The 24,977-nt window shown below is 44.9% G+C and overlaps 1 protein-coding gene across 3 annotated transcripts; it reads left to right on the top strand.

The window, feature by feature from the left end:
* Nucleotides 1–745: 745 nt before the first annotated feature.
* On the top strand, nucleotides 746–24,977 carry tdrd7b (tudor domain containing 7 b). Of its 3 annotated transcripts, none has more exons than XM_080023363.1 (20): nucleotides 746–851; nucleotides 3,397–3,603; nucleotides 3,994–4,138; nucleotides 8,272–8,473; nucleotides 11,587–11,669; nucleotides 12,356–12,573; nucleotides 12,740–13,108; nucleotides 13,600–13,913; nucleotides 14,026–14,221; nucleotides 14,520–14,631; nucleotides 14,875–15,077; nucleotides 15,483–15,617; nucleotides 16,358–16,441; nucleotides 16,663–16,797; nucleotides 16,898–17,008; nucleotides 17,188–17,336; nucleotides 19,090–19,337; nucleotides 20,225–20,408; nucleotides 21,037–21,197; nucleotides 22,455–24,977. In XM_080023363.1, the coding sequence occupies exons 2-20, from the start codon at nucleotides 3,397–3,399 to the stop codon at nucleotides 22,673–22,675; spliced, it is 3,477 nt and encodes a 1,158-aa protein (XP_079879489.1). In that variant the 5' UTR covers nucleotides 746–851; the 3' UTR covers nucleotides 22,676–24,977. The 3 variants fall into 3 exon arrangements, with proteins under 3 accessions (XP_079879489.1, XP_079879490.1, XP_079879491.1); XM_080023364.1 differs by lacking the exon at nucleotides 746–851 and adding an exon at nucleotides 1,608–1,710; XM_080023365.1 differs by lacking the exons at nucleotides 746–851; nucleotides 3,397–3,603; nucleotides 11,587–11,669 and having other exon boundaries at nucleotides 4,018–4,138.

Below are 24,977 nucleotides of genomic sequence, written 5' to 3'. Positions count from 1 at the left end.
CAATGGCAGCAGAGAAATGCCGGAAATGTGGATGGAGCCAAGACTGTAGATTCTTGCTTGACCATAAAAAAATGGTCAAGAAAGAAAGCTTGCTCCGTCTCTAGGAGGTCATTCTCAAATTTGAATTCAAATTGATGCAGTATAAACAGTTTTCTATTAACACATATCAACAGGCTTTAAAACTTTTTTTTTGTTTTAAATTAGGGGACATCAGTTTATGTGAGTGGTATTTTAGGCTAAATCCCAATTTGAAATATGTGACCATAAAGGTGTATTTATCTTTTAACATTTAACAGTCGAGTTTTGTTACAGATTTACAGTTTTTTTTTTGTTAATCACAGCTTCAAGAGACTTGATTATTTAATGAAATCGATGTCAATTGAAATTGACATATTTGGATGAAGCATTTATCATTGTATGCTCTTTTATTACTATTTAATTGCCCTCTATTAATATAAAAAACGTTGAGCTGCATGATGTGTATGAAAGGTGCAATACAAATAAATCTTATAATGATTATATTTATTGTCATTGTTATTAGGAGTAGAAATAGTAACAGTAGCAGCAGTAGCACTTTACTTTTGACTGTAAAAATAATTAAATATGAAGAATACGTTCGACGACAGCGCTCTGCGTGCGTGTGCGCGCGCGCGCGCGCGCACTGATTGGGCCGCCGTGCACGGCCCGCGTGCACGGCGGCCCAATCAGGAAGCAGCAGAGTGCGTGTGACCGCGGCGCCGCCGGCGGGGAGGTCAGCCTGGCGGCGCCGCGCGGGGTGACGGGCCGACGGCGACTGGAGGTGGCAGCAGCGGAGAAGTCTTCCTTTCGCCGCCCGGTCTGCTTCGGACAAGGTAGACGCTTTTGCTTCCGATCATTTCAGTAAGTACAACTGGTTTATGATCAGGCATGTCCGAGAAAGCCGATTTATTCCCACTTGGGACAGCGCTCCACTGCGCTCGAGATGGTGACAGGAGCGTCGCCCCCCCCCCCCCCCACCCACCACCATCCCGAGCGACGACTATTATTATGGTTCGTTCTGTAGTCTGGGGCTGCCATGGCAACGGCAACACACTCTCAGGTTCACGGAATAACGTTCAAATAACCTTCGGTTTCGATTCGGTCAAATAGAAACTTTGTCAGACTTCGGACGCGGCTGGGGAGTGTGGAGGGGAAGCGTGACGGATGACGTCACCACTCGTTTCCCCCCCCGTGCCGTGCCCGCGGTCTGCAGCAGCACGCCCGCACCTTCTACCCACTGGCCAGGGCAGCTCCGCAGCCCCTACAGGGTGTTAACTCCCCTTTTGACGGGGGGGGGGGGGGAAAGTTGGAGTACTCTCCCCACGTATCACACGTGACGTGGTTATCAAATTAGGCCCTGTATGAAACTCGTTGCGTCGCCCACACAAGTGGAATAGATGGGATGGGCCCCATTATGTCACTTTTCACAATGTAACTTTTAACCCGGGAGCGAGTGCCGCCGGTTGAAATTCGGGAGATCGTCGGCCGCCTTGCATCTGTATGTGCAGAGCTGGATTTGGAAAACGAAAGCCAGTGTGCAATGGGGATAAACATCTTGGAACGCGAGCCGAAGATTGACGTTCAGTTCCGGGAGCTCTCCGAAAGGGGTTAACGTGACAATGTGTGGCCGAACACATTGTGGGACGAATGAAAAACAAAAAAAACAACAACAAAAAACAAATCAAATGACACGTGAGTTTGCAGAGTCGTCGCCCTTTAAATGACATTGTCGAAATAACAGTAGAATATTGCTATAACTACGGTAGAAACTAGTATAGTAACTGCATAGTAGCAGATTGCTCATTCTACTATTCAACACTTCACATTACACAGGAATCAGGGTGTAACATAGGATGAGTCCCATGGGAAAAGAATCCCTGACAGGCTTTTCAATATCCATGGCAAAACCAAATAACAATTGGAAGTAAAAAAGAAAAACTGAACCAAGATTTTACCAACATATATTTGTTTGAGTGCTTACTAATGAATAATTAAGCAGATTTAGATTTAAGGACTATTAATTGTGTTCTTCTTCTTCTTCTTCTTCTTATTTATTTCTTTATTTTTTATTATGGGTCCAGCCTGCAGCCCTGGCTGAAACCCTATTGTTTTTATTCAGATTTTTATTGTTATTTTTCTCCTTGCCATTTTTCTGACTGAAAGTGTCAGGCGCACAGCAACCACCGAACCCACAGACATGAATGAAGTAAGGTTGCTCCGATCAGGGCTGATCACTAATCGCCGGAAGCAGTATCAGTCACCAATCACAGGGTCTATCGTGTAGCGTTATTTATTTAACTATTCTTAACAACATTGTTTATTGAGTATTAAGATTAAGAGATGAGAAAGTATCATTAATTGACAACTGTTTATTTATTGTCAGGCAACATGTGCAACTTATTCCACTCTCTCTCTTAAGCATGAGGGGCAAAGCTTTTGATTTAGATCCCATTTACACCTGGCATTAAATTGCATCTTTGGTGATCCGATCACAAGTGGACAGCTCTAATGCCAGGTGTAAACGCACTCAAGGCGTCCTCAATGCATTTTGAGATCCGATCGCTCAGACCACATTCGGAGGTGGTCTGGCCCACATTGTTTTAGCAGTGTAAATGCGAATGTGTCCTGGGCCACATTGAAGGACCGCCTACCCAACTGACGTGCTCCGGGTCAGCCGAAGTACGTACTCATTTGTGCGCCAACTCCGTCATATTAAAGTCTGGTCTGTAAATTGAGAAAGTCTCCCCATTACAAAAGTGCAGGATTTATTTTTGCAAGTAAAGTATTAACACAAAAACATCCAGTTTTTACTAAATTAATTCCCATAGCAACAAAAAGCAACGGGCAGACGTGCATAACGCGTCACGGGACACACAGGATTTTCTTTTTCGTTCATTCCATTACGCAGTGATTGGCACAGTCCCTTTTTACTCAGTTGTGTTTAAATACAGTTGTTTCACACAAGAAGGAAACTAACTGAAATAAATACATTAAAATAAAAACATCATTTAAACAACTCAGAATTAGTGTACCCCATATGTGAGGGGCTATTCACAGCCGGCCCCATGCTGTTTGAGAGAGAGAGAGAGAGAGAGAGAGAGAGAGAGAGAGAGAGAGAATGCGCTTAGCACAGCTCCCTTAGCATGAAGTGTCGTTGGATTCGGGGCAGTCCAGACATTTTGTGGTCCAAGTTTGATCCACATCGATATATATTTGGAGCAGGAATTAGTGAAAAACAGTTGCCAATCTGGTGCGGAGGTGCAGGGAGCTTTGTGACGTCATCCAATTTGTTATATATGTGCAGGGACCTGGACTTGCAACCTGGACCCTGTGCATTTCTGCCTGCATTTATATTTGTTATTGTTATCATTATTCCAGATGGCTGACGCGGAGCTGGTGAAGAAGATGCTTCGGGCTGTCCTACAGGCCAACAAGGCGGGGGTGTCACTGTCTCGCCTGCAGGCAGAGTACAAGGAGCTGACGGGGGAGCAGATACCACACAAGCAGATGGGACACAACCACCTGGATGCACTGATGTCCAGCTTGCCCTCGGTGGTCCGCATGGAGCGCAATCGCACCGGAGAGGTGGGTGGATCTGATGGATGGACGAAAGGATGGATGGACGGTTGTTGCTCATACCCACTACATACTTAAATGTGGGAGCTCTTGCCATCACAAAGGAAAAATATAATGGTGTCAGATCTTGCCAGATAAGTCAGTCTAAATAGATGAAGGTGACATGACCTTCGCCCCAAAGTCACTATTTACACCACCCCTGCCCCCTTACTGTTTTAACCCTTGTTACTCTTACTGTGTTATCATCTTAGAGCATGTGATGGGTCTTTGAACCATCACTAACTAAGTCAGGCTCTGCCTGTCATCACAATTCACCCTTTACTCACCCTTTGCTCCTGTCTATCGATATCGATCACTCTTTCTCTCCACTCTCCCCCGCTCCAATATCGCTCTCGCCAGATGGTGTACTTTGCCTCGGTGGCCAATGAAAGTTCCCGTGTAGCCAAGGTGGTAGCTCGCCAACGCAGCTCAAAGAAGACCGGCCGTCCCCAGCTGGTCAACACCCAGATGAGGGTCAAACCGGCTGCCCCGCTCGTAATCAACGGTACGTCTATATGGGAGTGGCAGTGTTTTCAGAGGCTGTTGTTTGTTTAAGTGAATTTTTCCTCCCTGAGAGACCGTCTAAGACATATGTCTTGTTAATATGAATTTTCCAATTGAATTGTCTCCATTGTTCGTTTTCCTTCTTTTGGCGATCACAAAGCTCTTTTGTTCTTAAAAACAAAAAATACAAAAAAATACAAAACAACTCCAACATAAAACCAAATGATCAACAATCACAAAGTGCCTCCTTCAAAGCCAACCAGTAAAGATCATGAGCGTCGGGATTTGTTCGACATAATATTTGAATGTATTTTCGTGCCTGTGTTTGTCAGACTGTTTTGACCGGGTCATTTTTTTTCCATGATGCGACCTAAACCTTTCATATTGTTACATGTAATGTTATAATTTGTGGTCTTGTGGGTTTATAATGTAGGTTTTAACATCCTGGCATTTTAAACCTAATTAATGTAACACAACACAGCAATCCAAGCAATCCAGATGGTTTTCATGGTGTGTATTTTTAATGTGGGGAGGCCCCATGGGAGTGTCAGCAGGTCGGCACTGTGCCTATCAATTAAGCTTTACAGACCCGTGCCACCTGAATGCCTTACTTATGCACCTAGGTATTTAAAGTAAAAGTAGATTAAAAAAATCGAAACTGTGGTTTAATCAGCGTAACCTTACAATATTGCTTTGAAGGGACAAAGAACCATTTCTTGCAACCACATACCACATCCAATTCCAATCCCTCCCTTGAGACACTTTAGTTAGCTTTATCAAATTACATGGATGTTTTGGAGTCACTTTTACAGAGCTGCTTGCTGATACCGTGGCCACAGTGGAAAGTTATGTCAGACAAAGTGTACTTTGTGCTCTTGGACACACAATCTTAGAGCTCTATATATTCTGTACAAATATAAAGCAGTATGTTTTGCGTCTCTTCAAATAAATAACTAATATTCCTGTGTCCTTTGGAACACCACAAATACACAAAGATACAGTAAATATTTTCTTGGTGCGTGGTGCTACAGTATAATGGTTGAGCAGCCAGTTTCGACGGTGCTAAGAATAGAAGGGAACAGCAGACACACACACACACTCACGCACTCCTCTCAACCTGCACAACATTGTTTTTCTCTTTAGCACACACACACACACACACACACACACACACACACACACACACACACACACACACACACACACACACACACACACACACACACACATACACATACACATTCTCACACACACACACACACACATACACACACACACCCACATTGTTTTCTCCATTTCCAGTGCATTCAGCCCCGGGAGAATGTGCTACTGCAGCAAGGGGGGCATCAGCATTCTCAGACAAGAGAAAGAGGAGGTGGAAGTGTGTTAGGAGTTAGAGGAGAGGAAGAACGGGAGGTGAGAGAAGAGAAACAAGCGAAAAGAAGAGAGAGGGTTGTAAAATCACAGGAGGGGCTGAAAATGAATGAAGGGGGGGCAGCAAGAAAGATGTTGTGAAGAGAGAGAGAGAGAGGTGGGGGGGTTAAGATAGAAAATGGACGAGAGGGTGCTAAGAGAGAAGAGTGGGGGGGTTGAGGAGGAGAGCAATGGGGCAGTGGAGGAGAGAGCGGAAATATGCCACAGGAACAAGAGCAAGATCATGAGAGAGAGAAGGAGAGAGGGAGAGGGAGAGAGAGAGGGCTGTTGAGATTTCAGACCAATACTCTCTGATCGCAGCCAAGACTCCGATGCCAGCAAAGAGCAGCTGATTCACATACCAACGCAACCTCTCCTTCTCTCTCTCTCTCTCTCTCTCTCTCTCTCGCTCTCTCTCTCTTTCTGCCACTCCATCCATCCATCTCTCTCTCTGTCTCTCTCAGCCTTCTCCTTCTGCCTCTCTCTCTGTCTGCCTGTCTTGCTTGCTCACAGATATTCGCTCTCACTCTCTGTCCCTCTGATCTCTGTCTCCCTCTTTCATCTCCGCCTCTCTTTTCCCCCGGCTGAGAGAGGCTGATATTCAAACAGGGACAAATTGGTGACTGTGCTTCCACGCCGGTGAGGTGACGTTGTGTCTGCTCCGACTTTGTGTGGTGACTATGGGTGTGTGTGTGTGTGTGTGCTTGCCTGTACCTTTTTGTGCATGACTACCCCTGCCTGCGTATGGATCTGAGAGAGTCATCATGTCAGTCAACAAGCATGTGTTGACTGACATGAGTGTCTGAATGCAGGCTGTCAGCTGACTTAACCTCAACCTATACAACAGAGACTGGGAGAGAAAGGAGGGGTGGAGGAACACAGTGTAAAATATTGAGTGCCCCCCTCCACATCCCCATCCCTCCCCAGAAAAGACTGTCAAGCCTCAAAAGATTATTTGATTTATTGCCAGTAGAATATACATGTAATAGATCCAGTCTGTTCTGTGGAGTCTAAAGATAGAAGTTGAAGAACCAGAGCAGTGGAGACAGTCAGAAAGAGAGGGCGAGAGACAGAGAGGGAGAGAGAGAGAGAGAGAGAGAGAGAAAGAGAGAGAGAAAGAGAAAGAGAGAGCGGTGGAGCGGCAGACAGGGACAGATAGACAGAGGTGGAGAGAAAGAGAGATGGTGAAACAAGAGAGGTGTTGCCAGAGGGAAAGAGGCCTATTGATCAGCGCGAGGAAAATAATCCGCACGCCGTGCTGTGTCACTGGAAGGAAGAGGAGAAGAAGCGGAAAGGGGTGAGAGAGCGGCGGAATGAAAGGACGAGATTGTGCTGAGAAAGAGCCATTGCTCTTTCTCATTGGAGAGAGAGAGAGAGAGAGAGAGAGAACTGATTACAGATGAAGAGAAACCGTGATGATGTCAGTTTTCAGTTATTTGATGTCTGGTGGGCCAGGCCATGTGGGTGCATGGATGTGTGTGCGTATGGGTGTATGTGTATGCTCATGTAGCATGAATCATATTTATGCATTTGTGTGTGCATGGACAATGTTATGCTGTATGATAAAAGTGATGGTGTGATAATGCAAGTAACTGCTTGAACATACACATTTCTTATAATCAGAATACTCTATCTCCTTAATACTGTAAATCCCATTGCATATACTTTGCTGCTCGCCAACCCAGGTTAAATGAGCTTGAAATGAAGCAATTCATTGTGTAATTTTCGAACAAAGTTGTTTGTTGTTCGGACAGCAGAAATGGTTGAACAGAAGGAGATCAAGTGATATAGCTCGATGCTGGCATTACATGAAATTCCATATTTTACATATCTTTTCAACGCTGGCTTGCAAAGACCAGCAGAACTTGTTGAGAATAATAAAGCAGTCATCAACAAATCATTTCAGAAGCAGGGAGGGCAGCGGCGTGAGATCGCAAAAATCTCTCCAGTTCCCACATCCATGCATTACACCTGCAGGCTTGCAGCGCCGTGCTCTCCACACGAGTGGAGAAAAAAAGCCTCAAGGATGCATGAAAGAGTACTCGATAACAGTAAGGAATGGCTTCCACTGCTTAGCTTGATATGATGTCATCTTAAAGTTGCGGCACAACGTTCCAACTCCCCGCTTGCCCTCCAGTTTTTACATACAGTTATTGCATTTCACTGCATATATGTATGAAAGTATGTATATGTATGTGACGAATAAACCTCTTGATTCTTGAATCTTGAATCAGTTACAGCTCTGCTGTTAGTCCTCAGCTGCTGCTGCAGCCTGTAGACACACACGCCTTGCACGCACGCACGCACACACACACACACTGGTATCAAGGTGAGGTCGGAGTAAATACACCTGTGAAGACCCATGTTTCTGGTGCACTTCTAAACCATAAAATAGTAGGTTCAGAGACCGGTCCTCACAAGTATAATAAAACAAACACACACATTGCAGATTCAGGGACCACTGAATGTATGCATGTGTTTGTGTGAAAGAGAGGGGGAGAGAACTATATTGAGCGATTGAAGTGCGTGTAGTATTGTTGGTGTGTGAATGTGTCTTTGTGTCTCTGTTTGCATGCAAACGTGTGCATACAGTATGTGTGTGTGAAGTTTCCGGAAAGCTTCCATTTCAACGAATCCCTAATTGTTGCTCTTATCATTGTTTACTCTCTCTCTTCGTCTCATTGTCCCTCTCTTTCCCTCATGCTCCTTCTTCACCTGTAGCCAAGCCTCAGACCTCCCTCAGGCAGCCAGACCACCGCGGGCGTGGTGGGGGGAGAGGCGGAGGCCGGGGGGCGGGACATGGAGACTTCAGACAGACGAGGGACATGAGGGATGGCCAATCAGAGGGCAAAGCCGGGACACATCCGAGCAAACCTTCCAACCAAAACGCAGCCGGCAGGAGGTCGAACGCACCCACAGAGAAGTGAGTCGTGGAGACCTGGGAGACATATGAGGGTTGTAACACAATCCTTTTATTTAGAAGATAAGATTAAATGTTTTATTTATATTGGATCTGTATTGGGATCCATTCCAAAGCCTGTAAAAAATAATGTCATAAGCGAAATAGATCAACTTTCATTGACTGTGGCTTGACTGGTGCAAACTGCTAAAGTATGCAGAAGTCACTGGAAGTCATTCAACTTATTGCATGACTTTACTTGCACTATTGCACTATTGCATTATTTCTATATTGTAAATTTGTTAGTTTGTGTGTGTGTTTTATTATACTTGAGAGGGCCGGTGTCCCAATTGACAATTTATTTGGTTTTGAAGTGTGTGTGTGTGTGTGTGTGTGTGTGTGTGTGTGTGTGTGTGTGTGTGTGTGTGTGTGTGTGTGTGTGTGTGTGTGTGTGTGTGTCTGTCTGTGTGTGTCTGTCTGTGTGTGTGAGCTGGTTCAGGTGCCCCATTATGCATCCGTTACAGTGACAGAAGTCATTATGTAGTTCCCCAGGGAGTTGGATGTTTTCAGGGGGGTGTTTTCTCGGTCGGACAGCTAAAGGAATAAAAAATGAAGAGAGAGAGAGAGAGAGAGAGAGAGAGAGAGAGAGAGAGAATGTCAAGTTCTTGAAAAGAGCAGCACAGAGGACCAAGATGATCTCCCTGTTTTCCATTCTCTCTCTCTCTCTCTCTCTCTCTCCAACATGAAAAAGTACACATGTGGCAGGAGTGAAATACAGTCTTTAGTTGCCTTGGCCTTAAACCCTCATGCTGCAGAGGGCGGCTTGAACACAACATTTTACTGTACTTCACTTAAAGGGATACTCCATATTTTGGAGAAATCACCTTTTTGCCCATCCAGTTTCATCCTTGTATGTGAAAGGGGAGACCAGGTCTCATTTGCATATAGACAAAAACACACATTTTCTGTGAGGGTAGAGGCGTAGAGATGCTGCCATTTACTGTAGTTTATTAAACATTTGGGGTGTAAAACCCAATTAAAAACAATAATATTCAACAGTTTCAAATACGGGTAAAGAGGATCTTTAAAACAACTCCAATTGCATTTTTACGTCTTTATTATGACTTGTCATTAAGAAGCAAGACGTATTCTGCTTAATGCTGGAAGGTGTATTTCCTTAATTTCACAGGAGCTAGGTTAGTCGATCATCCCTGCAGCCTTGCATTGCACTAACGTAGTTAACCTGCAGCACGTCTATATCTCAGCTCTGGAAGTGAAATTGGTATTGACCTTCTCGTCTGAATCGGGGTATGGAAAGACAAAAAGTATCCCTCTAATTGACAGTGTTTAGCATCGAAACCGTCTTGGCTGAGCTGTAGACGCTCCAACACATTGACAATGGAATCCTTCGAAGCTGACTGTAGTTTTACTGCTGACAGACACTGCATTTAATAGTTTTGCGGATGAAACGCTCGCTATAATGCGTCCCTATCGGATGGCATTCTTCTGTCCTCTCAGCCTAAACTCGGCCAAACTGCAGCCCCTGTCATTTTACTGTTTTATTTTGAGGTTTGGGCGCTGACCTAAATTGAGGTTGGAAGTGCAAAGCGGTCATTTTAGATGTCATAAACATGCTGGAATGCAACCTTAAGTAATCAGAGTCATTTTGAAACGTACACGTAATGTAATAACTCTACCCCCTGCTGCTGAATGAGTGTCTGAGAGGTTGATCCCTCCATTTCTGATGGCCCTTTCTGCCACTCTCTCGCTCTCTCTCTCTCTCTCTCTCTGTCTCTCTCTCTCCCTCTGTCTGTCTCTCTCTGTCTGTCTTTTTCCTGTCACCCTCTTTCTTTGTTCCCTCCACCTTATACTGTCAATCTCCTTTACTTCTGTCCAATGCTCTTTCACGTTCTCCTTTTGACATCAGCCTCTCTGTCCATTCACCCATAGACAGGGCCAACAGGCCCCTCTATCACTCTCTTTTGTCTCCCCTTTGTTGTGAATAGGAAACCCGTCCATCAGACACTGTTACGGTTCATCATCTAGGTTCATCTAGGTTCAGACCTCTCTCTCCTAATTCAAACATAATCATAATAGTGATATTAATAATCGGGGAATTGATATTTACAAAACAAATATTAATAAAAACAATATAACTGGTCATTCACTATATTGACTATATAGTTGCATTTCTTGGCATCAAGATAGTCCAGTTGCAACACTATGTACAGACACACATTGAATTGTGGGGAAGTCAACTGATTGTTTTTTTAGATGGATTCTTCTTATCACATCCATGTGTGTCTCTGCGTGTCTTTGTCCGTCTACTATAAAAACAACTGACATCAGTCTTCTGGCTGTCCCTCTCTGCCGGTGTCCTGTGCACCAGGGGCCTTCCTAAGGACAATAGTGGCCCTGGGTGGGACGCCTCTGTGTGGGATATGAGCCTCACTAATCCCCGTTGTATTCTCTGGTAGATTAGCGTTTCTAAATCGGCACAGAGTGAATCAGCACATCTCTCTGTGTGCTTCTAGATCTACCTCTATCCAGTCTAGCAGCCTGTGTAAGCTTTATCATCATCACGCGCGAGTGTGTGTGTGTGTGTGTGTGTGAGTGAGTGTGTGAGTGTCTGTGTGTGCGGGTCCCACACCATGTTCGCACATGCTACACGGTGTGGGACAACTGCAATTACTGTGGTTTATTCAGCAAATTGAATGAAGTGATGGAGCTCTTCCTGAATTGGTCATTAAAGCTTGAGCCCACAGCAACTCCCAAACAACCTCCATCAGTTTATTTTCATCTGTCATGTTTAATGAATAATACTGGAGCTTGAGATAAAACCAGGGGGATTTTAGCAATGATTAATGTTGGTCAATTAAAGTAGATTAGCAGGGGCGTCAAATGTTGTTAGATAGTCACGATCACAACTTTTTAGGAGTTTATTTTGATGGTAGTCTCTTCCAATTGATAAAAAATAACTGAATGTAAGAGACATGGGCCAATCATTCATCGGCTTATCAATCTAGTGTCTACTGAGGATGTGATGAGAGATGAATCAATAAAAATTTAAAAATCAAACCCTGCACCTCTTCTCTTTTCTTCCCATTTTCATCGTTCTGTGCCTTTCCGCTGACCAGGTCAGTCAAGAGAATGACGCTCCCGTCACGGTTTCAGAAAGAGGTGCACGCTCACCTTTCCAGGAACTCCCAGCAGAGCAACAGTGAGTGGGTTGTTCTGTGTGCTCGGCCGTTCACCGAGCTCGATCATTTGAGATCTTTCTTAGACCAGCAGAACGTCATATAAATTGCAAATCAAACATCTGGGTTATGGGTTTGTCCGTGTGTGTGGATCTCCTGCTTTGCACCTACTATTTAACAGGTTTCTGCTATAACCACTACACTGTTAATATCGTTATGTCTGCCTGAACGTGCCTCTGGCTATCCTCTGGCCTTTAATAAACTACCTTTCGGAGTCCCAGTCGTTTCAGACATGAACTTTTCATTTTGAAGTCCCTCTGGGCTGGAGATCTTTAAGAGGTGTGTTAAAGATGGGCTCTGCTTCCTGGATGTAAAGAGACACCTTTAAGAGGAATCCGTTTAAATGTGAAGACCCCATACAGAACAAACCAGGAGGACCAGAATAAGGAAGCAGTAAATCAACGTTTCCAACGTGCCCTGTAGAAGCTCACACTTTAAGAGTCTGTTTTGTACGATATTAATCAAAGACAAATTTTACATTTTTGCCTACTTTCTGACTTGTCTGCATTGCACAGAATTTGAACACTCAGCACCAAGTCAGAGATTACGTTGTGAAGAATTAAAGATGCCGTGAAGCGGCATTTAGGGCATTGGAAACTTCCGCATTTCACATTTTTCATTTCATTCCCCACTTATTTCCCTCTCCAAGCTTCTCCTGCTCAGCCCAACCTGAACGAGCGCTCCAACCCGGGGAGAGGGAAGCCCTACAACCCTCAGCAGGTCCAGAGCCACATCAGGGAGATCCTGGGAAAATACAGCAATGGCTTCTGGGTATCCAAACTGCCTCAGATCTACAAAGAGCTGTACAAGCAGGAGCTGCCCGGCGAGACGGTCAAAGATCTGGAGACGTGGACGCACATATGCACGGTACGCCCACTCCATCTTGTTATAGTTCCATATGATTTATCTATCTGTCTATCTATCTATCTATCTATCGATCTGTCTGTCTGTCTGTCGAGTGTTTAAGGGATGTTGATTTGCCTTCGCTCTATTCTCTTTGTTTTACAATCAGTCCCTTGCTCTTGTCCTCCAGGTAGAGAAACCCTGCAGCAGCAACCCCTCTGAGCTGCTCCTCTACCCGGCCAAGGAGCAGACGCTTCCCCCCTCCCGATCCCCACTCCCGGCCCCCGTGAGCAGCCCCAGCCCGCCCGCGGACAAGCCCTCACCCTCTCCCTCCCAGCCCAGGAACCGGACCCCCACCGCCCACCAGCCCCGCGCCAGCCCTCGCTCGCCGCCCCACTCCTCTGCCTCCTCCTCCCCCTCCCCCTCCTCCCCCAGCCTGCCCGCCTCCCCCGCCACCCTGAGTCCAGATCTGCGGCAGAAGCTGGAGGAGCTGCTGGTGAAGTACTCCAATGGGCTGTGGGCCCACGCGCTGCCCAAGCTCTTCCAGGACACGTACAAAGTCAGTGTCTTTCATTAACTCATCTGCCATGTTTAAAGTAGCTGTGTCGTTTTATAAGTGATGTTGAATATCAAAAGTAGAGCTGTTTATCATTAGTATAATATATTATAGTTTCTGATGACATCTTTTATTTTTTTCATCAATCTAATTTGTTCTTAATTCCCTTATCGATTTTCGCTTCATAAATGACCATAGGAATAAAACGACTTATACATAGCATAGTTGCTTGGTAGATGTGCCACTCATTCTTGAGATCCCAGATATTTTTCTAAATTGTTCTCCTAAAGTGGAGAAAACACACAAACCCTCACCATTAAATGGTGTCTTTGATTGTGAGTGATGCACACAGAGATGATCCCAAAGTCTGTTGCAGAGCTATGGGAGAACCACCCAGCTGGTCATTATCAATATCAGTAATTTGCAGTGGGCTTTGCGTGGTCTTGGTCACAGTTTTGGGATGTACATAGTGACACTGTTCTTATGCTCACAAGACCAAACTGCCCGGACACGTCCTGGAAAACCTCCAGCTCCTCTCCGACTTCTGCACCATCGACCATCCCATGCCCGACAACCCCAAGAGGGCCATATTGTACAGGAGGAGCAGCACAGGGGGTGGCGGCGAGGGCGGGGAGGACGAGAACTGCAACCGACGGGGCTCTGCGGCCAGCGAGGAGGAGCTGAGGGCCAGGCGGGAGGTGGGGAGGAGGCTGAGCAACCAAGCCGTGCCTCCTCTGCACATCCCCAGGGAGGAGTACCCTTCTGTGCTGGTGGTGGAGGCCACAAACACCAACGGAGTCATCCTCAGGTGAGGTGGGGCAGAGAGTGTTTCTTTTGGAATTGTCCCCCTGCAAGCATGACTGGGGTTGTACAATCACAGACAGTTACTCACTGGCCTGTGTTTCTCTTTCCACCCTCAGGTACATTGGCGAGGGTTACTCCCAGGCTCAGGAGTCCATGGAGGACGAGATGAGGGAGTTTTACAGTCAGGGCGGCAGCGGCGGCCCGACACTGCTGTCCTCTCCCATGTCGGGACAACTGGCCGCTGTGAGGGCAGAGGAGGAAGAGGAGATCCTGAGGGCACAGATCGTCGAGGTCATGGCCGAGAAGCTCAAGGTGAGACGTCGAATGTCACAGTTGTGCCGGTCAAATTTTCGATTTTACTCCCAAGGCTAACCTGGTTTCAAAATGTTATTTAATTAAAAAATGCCGATGGTGATGATGTATTCACGAACAAGCTCATATCGAATGCCTTTAAAACTTTACCTGTCCTAAGAGAAGAGAGATTATTGAGGACATTCTTTTTTTGGGCTCAAGGCAAAATGTCCTCCATCTTCCACACCGTCACATTACTCCCTGCGGTGACAGTTCCAGTCGAGATCATGACGTGGAGTTGTTGTCATTCCCTCTGTAGGTGTACTATGTGGATCACGGATTCTCTGAGGACATCAGCAAAGCCAAAGTGTTTGAGCTTCATGAGAAGTTTTTCAAGCTGCCTTTCCAGGCGACGAAATGTAAACTGGCAGGTAGGTACACTATGGCAAATTTTGACCTATATATAGATATCACATTACTTACCTGCAACGCTTGGATTCACAGACAAAAGTGTCCACTGAGTCACGTAAAAAAAAATAATTTGGCAGCATACGCTTCCTTACTCAGGCAGTGTGTGAACTACATTTTATATCAATACATATGTTTCCATACATGTGCATACTGTATGCTTTACACATATGTTTTGTGTTTGCCTTCTGTCTCTGTATTTTCAGGCCTGGAGCCTTTTTGTCAGGAGTCTGCCGTTCTCAAGACATTTGAGGCCATGGCCAGTGGAAGGATCCTATTGGCGGAAATCTTGGAGAGAGGCCAAACCCCGCTGGTCGTTCTGTACGACACGTCACAGGACGACGACGTCAACATCAATGCTGCCTGCATGAAAGCCCTACAGGACAAGACGCTGTCCAGTCCTTTGCAGGTACCAGAGACAAACAATCAAAAGTACCCGCTCACTTCTGAACAATCTGACTTCTGAAATATCTAATGGTGGACCCAAATGCAGGTTGGAGATTCAAAAGAAGGTGTTAAGAGAATACAAACGCAAACAACAGAGCTGCAGCTTGGCATGAGGACAAACTTGACAAACAAACAGCAGGACTTCCTTAGGGCGGGGTATATAACTGTGAGGGATTATTGGATCATGGGGAACAGCTGGGGTCAACACCGAGAAACGCCCGATGGCCAGGCGAGGAACTAAAGAGTGGGAGAGAGAGAGAGGAGGGAGCGAGACAAAGACACGAGAGAGGTCGAGGACGTAGCCGTGACCCCGAGGGCCCTCCCACCGGTTACGGCGCGCTCTAACTCCTTCCTCTGTGCCGTCCAGGTAAACAGCGCCTACATGAACGTGACCGTCAGCAGTGTCTGTTCGGACGGGACCGTCTACTGCCAGCTGCCCTCCAGAGGCCTCGCTAAGCTGCTGGAGATGCTGGAGAAGACGGAGGCCTACCTCCAGTCGCAGGTTAACACCATGGCCAAGTTGTAGGCCGATAAAAAGACCATTTGCAACACGGCTGAATTAAAGCATTACCAGGGCTCAATCATAATTCGAGCCAGAATTCCTGTAAATGTATTAAATGTGCTCTAAGATCTGTTTAGAAGAGAGCATTCTAGGAGCAACGGATTTGGTTCAAAACGGCCATTTGTGGATGTGTGCACGCCACGTTTACGCTACCCCAGTGGGAGTTGTGCACAGATTGAGATTAGTACTATAATCAGTGGTTAAGACACAGCCAAGCCACTTAATCTCTGAGCAGATCTTCAGTATCCATGCTGCTTGGTCAGTTGTCCGGCTGCTGTCCTTTAAAGCTAGTATGCTTCATCGCTTGGTAATTCCACTGTTAAAACAAAGAGAAACCCTAGGCCAAGTACCCTTTTACATTTGCATCTCAATAAAATTGTAAATCATTCTTACGGGTGTGGCATGTACTACTGTGGCATGTACTACTAAGCAATGTACTCCCTGAAGTTAAGAACAAGATGTTTACAATTGTCACACCAATTTGGCAGTAACAAGTTGATTGAATGTTCTTACGCTGTGATGTCAATGAAAGGTCTCGTTTTGTTGTCCTAGTGATCTTCATATTTTGATTTATATCTCTGACTCTGCGTTTTCAACCCCAGACATACATTTAATGCCACCCGCCAGACAAGAGAGAACGTGATATTTCTTGCGCTGATGACATCGATTTTCTTTCGCAGGTTACGTCAGAGTTCCTGGTCTCCAGGCCTTTCTGCGGAAAGCGCTGTCTGGCCCGCTACAAAGGAAAATGGTCCCGTGTCGAGGTGAGAGTGACACCGCCACATGGGGAAATAGTTTATAGGGGAACGGAAGGAAGTGTGAGAGTGAGAGTAAGTGAGAGTTATTTGATGTGTCTCCACTAAAAACAAGGACTTTTGAAGAAGGAAAGTTGTTGCGCTTTATCCGTCAGCTATGAGAAGTGAATAGTTTACAGTGTACAGAATATTAAACAACTTTTAAACACAATTATGGTTCTGACCTGCAGATTACCAACCTGCATGGCAGCAGAGTGCTGGACATCCTGTTCATTGACCTGGGTGTCCAGGCTTCCTTGGAGGTGTTTGAGTTGAGAGAGATCCCTCCACAATTCCTCAGAGACCTCATGGCCATCCCCCCACAGGTCTGTTTGCTTGTGTTTTTTATTTGAAAAAAATATTCCTCCAATGTGTAAGCAGACATTCTGTCCTACAGTCCTCTGACCTCCAACACCCTTCGTTTAGGCTGTGAAGTGCTGTCTGGCAGACCTGGCGGGCAGCGTAGGCTCCTGGACCCCCGACGCTGTCCAGTGGCTCCGAGAGCGAGTGCTCAACTCCAGTGACTGTAGCATGAAGGTACAGGGCAGCCGGCTCGCTCACAAGCTGGACACAGACATTTGGCTTTGTTTCGAAGTGAATTTAATCCGTTAGAAATGCATCCATATTCCGCCTCCATTCTACTGTCGCATACTTTCAGTCTTTGATTTGCTATTTGCTTTACTTTCATTTAATCCTCCTCTTCCTGCCTCCCCAAGGTCGCCAAGTTGGACGAGACCAAGAACTGTATCCACGTGCACCTCTTCACCGACAAGAATTTCCACGACCCGGCCCGCAGCCTCAACCACCAGATGGCCCAGTCTGACCTTTTCAAGCAGCAACCAGACGTCTTCCTGACCAGCCGCAGGTTTCTTTTTTTTTTTTTTATGTATTTATCTTTATCTTTATTCACTTTCGCCATGACTTTGTTCAAACCTTTATGTGGTCCTTTGATTGCTGAATTGGCCTTGTTACTCATTTACTAGGATTTAGTGTTTATAGTTTTCTTTGATCATTTGAGCTCTTTAGTGAACTTTGAAATTGGTGCTCATCATTTGTAGATTTCATTTTTTTTTTTGTTTTTTAACCTGTGCTGTCAGCATGCTGGGCATACAACACAGAGTATTTGTATGCCATTGCATCCAGGACAGAGTTAGTCTGCAAGTGGAGTTCAAGTTCTCAACCTGCAATGCTACTCTTTATTAATTCTGAAATCATCAAGAACTGCTGCAATAACTCTGTCCTGTGGACGACCTGTAGGATGACTTGATCACAGCCCCTGGTTATAGAGAACCACCACCAACCCCCCTCTTTGGAGAACTATCTATCATGTTTGGGTCTATAAACAACTGATCACTACTCCAAGAGGGGGGAATCACCACGGTGAGACAAATAAACATAGAAACAAACAACATTTACACAAAAACATGAACACTGGATGACAACATGTATTGAAAAACAGTGAATTAGGTCCAGGAAAACTGGAACTACAACTGGTCACGTGGCCTCTTCCTGTCATAATTATGGCGGCAAATGAGGGAGGAAAGGAGAGGAATGCAACCAGGAGAGTGCTGGGGTGTGTGTGCGTGTGCGTGTGCGTGTGCGTGTGCGTGTGCGTGTGCGTGTGTGTGTGTGTGTGTGTGTGTGTGTGTGTGTGTGTGTGTGTGTGTGTGTGTGTGTGTGTGTGTGTAAGATGTCCACCAGTGAGTATTATGTCGCGGCGCCTCCAAGCAGCGGAAGGGGCCCCGCAGCCCCCCCAAACTCCACAGTCCCGTGGACACCCTTCGGCTGCAGGAAATCCCAGAGTACCCTGCCCTGTGGCCACAGAAGACCCCAGAGAAGCCAGAGGGCCGTGGAGCAACGTCCAGCCCCGAGGAGCAGGACCCAGTCCCAGGGAGCACAAGGAGACCCCGCACCCCAGGGGCGCACACATACAACCAACCCCCGGGTGCAGGCACAAGATGCAGCCGCTGGCACAGAACCCGGGCCATGGGCGCAAGGCACGGACCGTGGGCCCGGATTACAGCCCCACGGCGACAGAGCTACACCCCGCCCGCGGGCGAGCCGGCAGGACCCCCACGCCCACCCACGCCCCGCACATCACATCATTTGTACATTTCAAAGTGGAAATGCATACAATTCTGATCAATTAATTTATTCTATTTTCTTGGTCACTTGAGATGGTGGGGATATTTTTTCATCTGAGTGTTGTTCCCGGGAAACGCGGACCCACCAACAATGGAAATTGCATATAGAGGAGCACATGAGTAACGCAAATAAATTGAATGGCTGTTTCTTAAAAAGTGCCAACTAAAACAAAAGTAGGATTAGTAGGATCAAAAATCGAATCTTTTTTTTATAAAATAATCTTATGGATTATCACTTTAAAGCTATTGTCATAAAAGCTGCATCATTAAGCTTTTATTTTTATTCAGCATTTGCCCACATGTCAGAACCTCAGTAACAGTCATACTGTAGTATTTAGCTTTCTGGCAGTCGAGGAGGACATTTTTGGAAGCCAGGAGAGAGAGTTTTATCTTTCTTACCTTTGCTGCCTCCAATGCTGTATCAAATTCACTTCTGCACCCTGCTAGTTGATATGATCAAATTTGATTTCACAGCACAGCCAAGATCCCCACGTCTACTCCAGCCTCCAAGACGGCCAGCGCCTGTGACGTCACTAATGGGAATCCCACGCTGACCTCTGCCCCCGCCAAGCCTCATATCAGGAGGGCTCTTTCAGGGCTGGGTACTAGAGGAGAAGGAGGAGGAGGTGGAGGAAGCCCCACAGCCACGACCCCACCGGGGACTCCATTACCCCTCTCATCCTCTCCCCAGCTTCCTCCTCTGCTCGAGCTCCCCCCTGTGGGTAAGGAGGATGACAGTTGTGTTGATGATCAAAGAGCAGGCATCGCCCAGACGATGTCATGAGGAAGTGAAGGATTAAAATGAATGAACACATTATCACTCTTTTTTTTGTGATTACATTTTAACAAAGTAGAATTGTACCGGACACACGACCGAGACCAAATAATAACACCGATGCAGTGAATGAAACAGAGAAAGACAGACAGAGAAGAGGAAAAAGATCAAGTTGTAAAAGTTACATACAAATGAATCGCCTGACAAATGGTCCAAATACATCAAAATAGGGAAGCAGAATGAGGCAGAAAGTAAGAACAAGCAAAGAAACAAAAACACACAAACACACAATACAAAGCCAGGCATCCGAACATTCGCTTGATTTGTCAAAAATCGACATTTGTTTTTTCCCCACATGTGCATAAAAGTACTAATCTCAGAGAAATCTGATAGTTCGACCCTAAATGTACCTTCTGGAGTTGTTTGTGCAAATGTAAAATGGAAGAATGGATGAGCAAGGTTTTTTTTTTTTTTTAAGACAAAAAGGTATCCAATCTACCAAAAAAAACAAAACTTTTTCACTACAGGGAAAGTGTTAAACTTTAAGTTAAGATAAATTACCATAGATATGGGATACAAGTTCTGGCAGTCTATTTGATTCAATGCATTTCATCAATGGGTTTAAATGCCTGAATGTGGACTTTCTTCTATTTTAACCGAGTCACTTGTTTGAATTCAAAATGATGGGAGCAATGACTGTCGAAGGCTCAGAAAATCTATCCCAGGCGATATGATATCTGCACTGAATGCAGTACATCCTTTAAATCACTAAGAGTGATAAAAGCATCTAATTTGACCTGGTTGACTTTCGGTTAATCAATATATGTGTCTCAGGTAGCAACATGGACATGTATGTATCGGTGGCGTGTCACCCGGGCCACTTCGTGCTGCAGCCCTGGAGGGACATGTACAAGCTGGTGGTGCTGATGGGAGAGATGATCTTATACTACAACAAGACCGAGGAGAAAGCACTCAACATCGAGAAGAACCAGATCTATGCTGCGAAGGTGGAGAACAAGTGAGTAGCTTCACAATCGTTCATGTGGGTGTCCGAAGTATCCAAATGGATAAGATGTTGACTAAAATGAGTCCTGGAATTGTGATTTGTGGAATTGAAAGATGTTACGGTTGCTACATTTGTGGGATAATTTAGTGATTGTGTCTCAAAAACAGACCAGAAATGGACCATTCAGCCTAGACAAAAAAAGGTGCATTGAATTGACAGTGAATCAGTTGAGTCCAAATCCAATGTAAACATTTTCAAAACATCCGGCCTCAACTTAATTATCATTTGAACCTTTAAATCACTTGTCAGCAATGGCAAATTGTTTTATAATAATAATATATTTCAACTGAAAATGTGCAAAATTGCAAAAAAATAAAATATAATAGTAATTTAATTGGAGAGCTCAGAATCTATTGTTTTGGTTACTGTGTGTGTGTGCGTGCGTGCGTGTGAGCGTGCGTGTAAACTTTCTGTGCAATATTTCCCGATTTTTCTCAGGCCCCAAATTGGCCAGGGCCCTCAGAATATAGCTTCTGTCATCTTTTAAAAGATTTATTGTGATTTGGCACAGAAGGGCAATATATTTTCAAATTGTCTCCTAATCTCCCTACCGCCCCACCCCACCTTCCTCATCTCCCAGCTGGCACCGTGTGTTGGTGAAGGGAGTTCTGAGCAACGGCCTGGTTTCGGTCTACGAACTGGACTACGGAAAGCACGAGCTGGTCAGCTGCACCCAGCTCCGCCCTCTCATCAAGGAGTTCAGACAGCTGCCTTTCCAAGGGATCACCGCTCAGCTGGCCGGTAAGTATAGAGTAATAAGTTAAACCAGTGTTTTCCGGACCTTTTTTCTGCCACGGCACACTTTTTTAAATTTACTCATAACCCTAATAAATAATTCCACACCAATATCCTGTTCACCTCTAAAATTGTTAGAAACTGTGCTTATTATTATTACGGCCTACTAATAGTGATGCAAGATTCGCGAACGATTCGCAAACAAATCTTTGAAATGACTCAGGAGGAGGGGGTCACTGCGGCAAAAATGAGTGGAAATAATTACCAAAGACTAAATGAAAGTCCAAGACAAAACAACCAACTCCACCAAAATAAATAACTTTGACAGAATGAAATGACTTCCTATGAGAATTCCATTCACAACTCAGTCAAACCAGCTCTTGAATTATTCTTTTTACTGAATGACTCGTCAAGAACCGAATCTCCAAAAAATAGTCTAACCTTTCATCCCTGCTGTATGCTCCTCAGTTTCAGATTGAAACTTGATCTGATGAACACAGAGCTGCTATTCCTGCTGGAACTGATGCATTGAATTAATTATTACAGCCTTGCCATTTTGACCTTGCAACACAAAGCCTTATTTCCATTATTGGTATTCGCAGTGGAATTTGAAAAACTTTCACGGCACACTTGGCGAGCTCTCACAGTGGTCAAAAAACATTGAAGTAGCTTTCTTAGATTCAAAGTCCTGGAACTTTACGCCACGGCCAGATCCGAACCTCAATGAAAGTTTGCAGCAGCCTCAAGGTTGAGGCGAGGTGCTTGAGTATAGTGGTTGACCGCTGTAACCAAAACACTCCATCAAACCTTAATGTCAAAACATAGGTTTTTGCACTTTTTCTTTACAGCAAAGAGCAAATATAAAGTTTCAGACTGATGACTGGAGTGATTTAAATTCCCCAATACAAGTAATTCACTTCAGAATGGACTAATTAGACTAATTGTCGTTGCACAAGTACTGAGGCAACGAAATGCATTTCACCATCCTCGTAACTGATGTATCTAGGAGCAGTAGGCTGCCATATAGTGGCGCTGTTGGGTGCAGTTGGGGGGTTAAGTGTCTTGCTCAAGGACACATCAGCACGCTACCAGGAGGAGCCGGGGATCAAACCAGAAGTCTTCCGCATTTCCCGCGTTTCTTACCGTTAAATACAGTGGAAGCTTAGAATTCGCATTATAATACATTTCACGGCATCATTTTTAAGATAGGCGTAGCAGCGATGGCTATGGTTTTTCTATTCTTCTCCTCTCGTTCCCCAACAGGAATGAAGCCGAGGCAGTGGTCGGAAGAGGCCTCCATCGTCTTCCGAAACCACGTGGAGAAGAAACCCCTGGTGGCCCAGCTGGAGGCCGTCCAGGAGGCCACGCACCCCTGGGACAGGAAGCTGACCGTCTTCCTGGTGGACACCTCGCAGGAGGAGAAGGACATCTGGGTGCACGACATCATGGCCGAGTTCGCCGACGAGCTGACAAATGAGCTGTAGGCGGCAGAGTAACAACATTTGCGAGGAGGAGGAGGAGGAGTAAAACCCAGCTGTTCATCTTATGTCTGAGAAGAAACCGGAAGACTAAACACTGCAAAGCTTACGGTCTGATCGACCTACGCGCTGCTTATGGTGATACATATTAACAACATGGAAGACTGGAAGTGAATGACAAAGGAGAAACAACGTGGAATGATGAGATGCGTGGCAAAATGCAGAGCAGAAATGGAAGATGGAAAGAGTAATGGTTTAGGTTCTTCCTTGTTGCTATGGGCTATGCAACAAATACCCTGTGATTGTTATACAATACGTGTGCTTGCATGTGATTTTCCACTTCATGCTGACAAGGTGACAAAAGAGCTTACCTGGCAAAACACACACGCACTTATGCTGAAATGCAGGTGACGGTAAACCCCTGATGAAGGCCTTCATTCAAAACAAGCGCACTTAAATTACCATTTAGCAACCAGTTCTGAGGACCTGAGGAGCTGACCCACTATGTACTATGGGCGACCCCCCTTTTAGGGCAACAGGGCACATGATTCATTCTCCGCAACTACGGAAAAACAAATTACATATGGAGAGTTTTCAGGCCTAAGTACAGTCAGAAAAAACAAGGCTATTGTTTACAAAAGCTGGCTAAGATTCCCCACAGTCACAAGGTTTACAAAAGTGTGATCACACTTTCCCCTGAAGTGAGACTACAGAGAGAAAAGAGAAGTGCGCTCGAAAGAAATAGAGATGCAGGAAGATGAGCACAGAAAAAATAAAAAAAATAAAAAAAATAATTCCTTAACAACCCCTTATGCAAACAAGACTGTTTCTAATTTGCCCAAGCAGGACAGCATTAGAATGTCGGAAATTCCTTTTTTTTGATAACGACCCATCTGATCTCATGGACTGATTATTTTTCATGGTAAGCAACAAGAATTGGAATATTCCGCCGCTTTGATTGAACAGTCTCTGCTGCCCACTGGTCACACGTTGCTGTGTGTATGGGTTTATTTTCAGAAGGTGAATAGATCAAAGTGTGTCGCATCATACCATGTTTGTTGAAATTTAACCAAAGGGATCATGGTCAACTTAGTGTTTCCCAACCTTTTTTCTGCCATGGCATACTTTATAGAAATAAATAATACCACGGCACACTACTGTCCGTTTAACCATTAAAAAGGTCAGAAACAAGCATCGTCATCGTCGTTCACTGGAGGACCTCCCTTGCTCAATTGAAACAGACGAACAAGGAGTCGGAAAATCAAATGACTCGTTCTGCGGAGTAGACTCGGCAGTAACCGAATCTCAAAAAAAAAAAAAAAAAGAGTCAAACCTTTCATCACTACGTACAGTTGTCAATTCTGTCTGAAACTTGTTCTGATGAACATAGAGCTGCTAGCCTGGCTGGAAGTGATGAATTGGATGAATTAGTGCAATTTTGATCTTGAAACACAAAAGCAAATTTCCATTTTTCTACGGTCACTGGTTGAAAAGCGCATTTGCACATAACCTAAAAAAAACACAACCAACAGGTATCTGTAATTTCTTATAAATAAATAAGCATTGCTAAATAGTGCTCTGTCCCTAAAATCACTTAAGCTGCCATGTATTTGCATTGAAAAAGAAAAGTAAAGTAAAAAAAAAAGAAAAGTTTTGTAAGAGAAATGCTGATCGTTGGCCGCAAACTTTTGCTGTGCATGTGTTAAAGCCCAGTTCTTTACTCCTTATTATGCCAATACCTCATCTCAACCTCTACTGATTTTAGGCTTCTTTTCTCCTGAAATGCTGAGATTTCTCCTGACTCACACTGTGCTCCTGTAGAGTCTCTTAATTTATTGTTCATATGTTTCCTGGTTGACAGTAACATTTCCGCAGCTTACAATGCTGTATGGTACATTTTTGTAGAGTTGTGTGATATTATGATAATATGACAATAATAGGTTGATATTATTATATTCTAGTTTAAGTTACCGTTACAGTAGCGTTGACATTCTAGAATTAAAAATTGGATCAGTGATTGGCAAACACGCTGACTTCGCTTCACCAAGGGTTTCTGAGTGAAAGCATGATACGGGAGTATCTTCTGAACTGTGATTTTCTTTTTTGCTGACTCAGTGGCACCTCGGATTTGGATGCGTTTCTCCGATTCTGGGAATAACGGACTTGACAAAGCTCAAAGCTGCATTACCTTTAATGGGTGACAGGAGGAGTGACGTGAAGTTAACTTATTATAATTTCTGTTTTTCTTTAACACGATCTTTGAGGTAATGAGAGTCATGTTTTAGGAATAAAGTTAACTTGAGAAGTT

This window comes from Zeus faber (genome assembly GCF_960531495.2).
Source record: "Zeus faber genome assembly, chromosome: 22".
In the NCBI taxonomy this organism is placed as follows: Eukaryota; Metazoa; Chordata; class Actinopteri; order Zeiformes; family Zeidae; genus Zeus; species Zeus faber.
The sequence above is the reverse complement of the archived record's forward strand: the minus strand, read 5'-3'. Positions and strand labels throughout refer to the sequence as shown.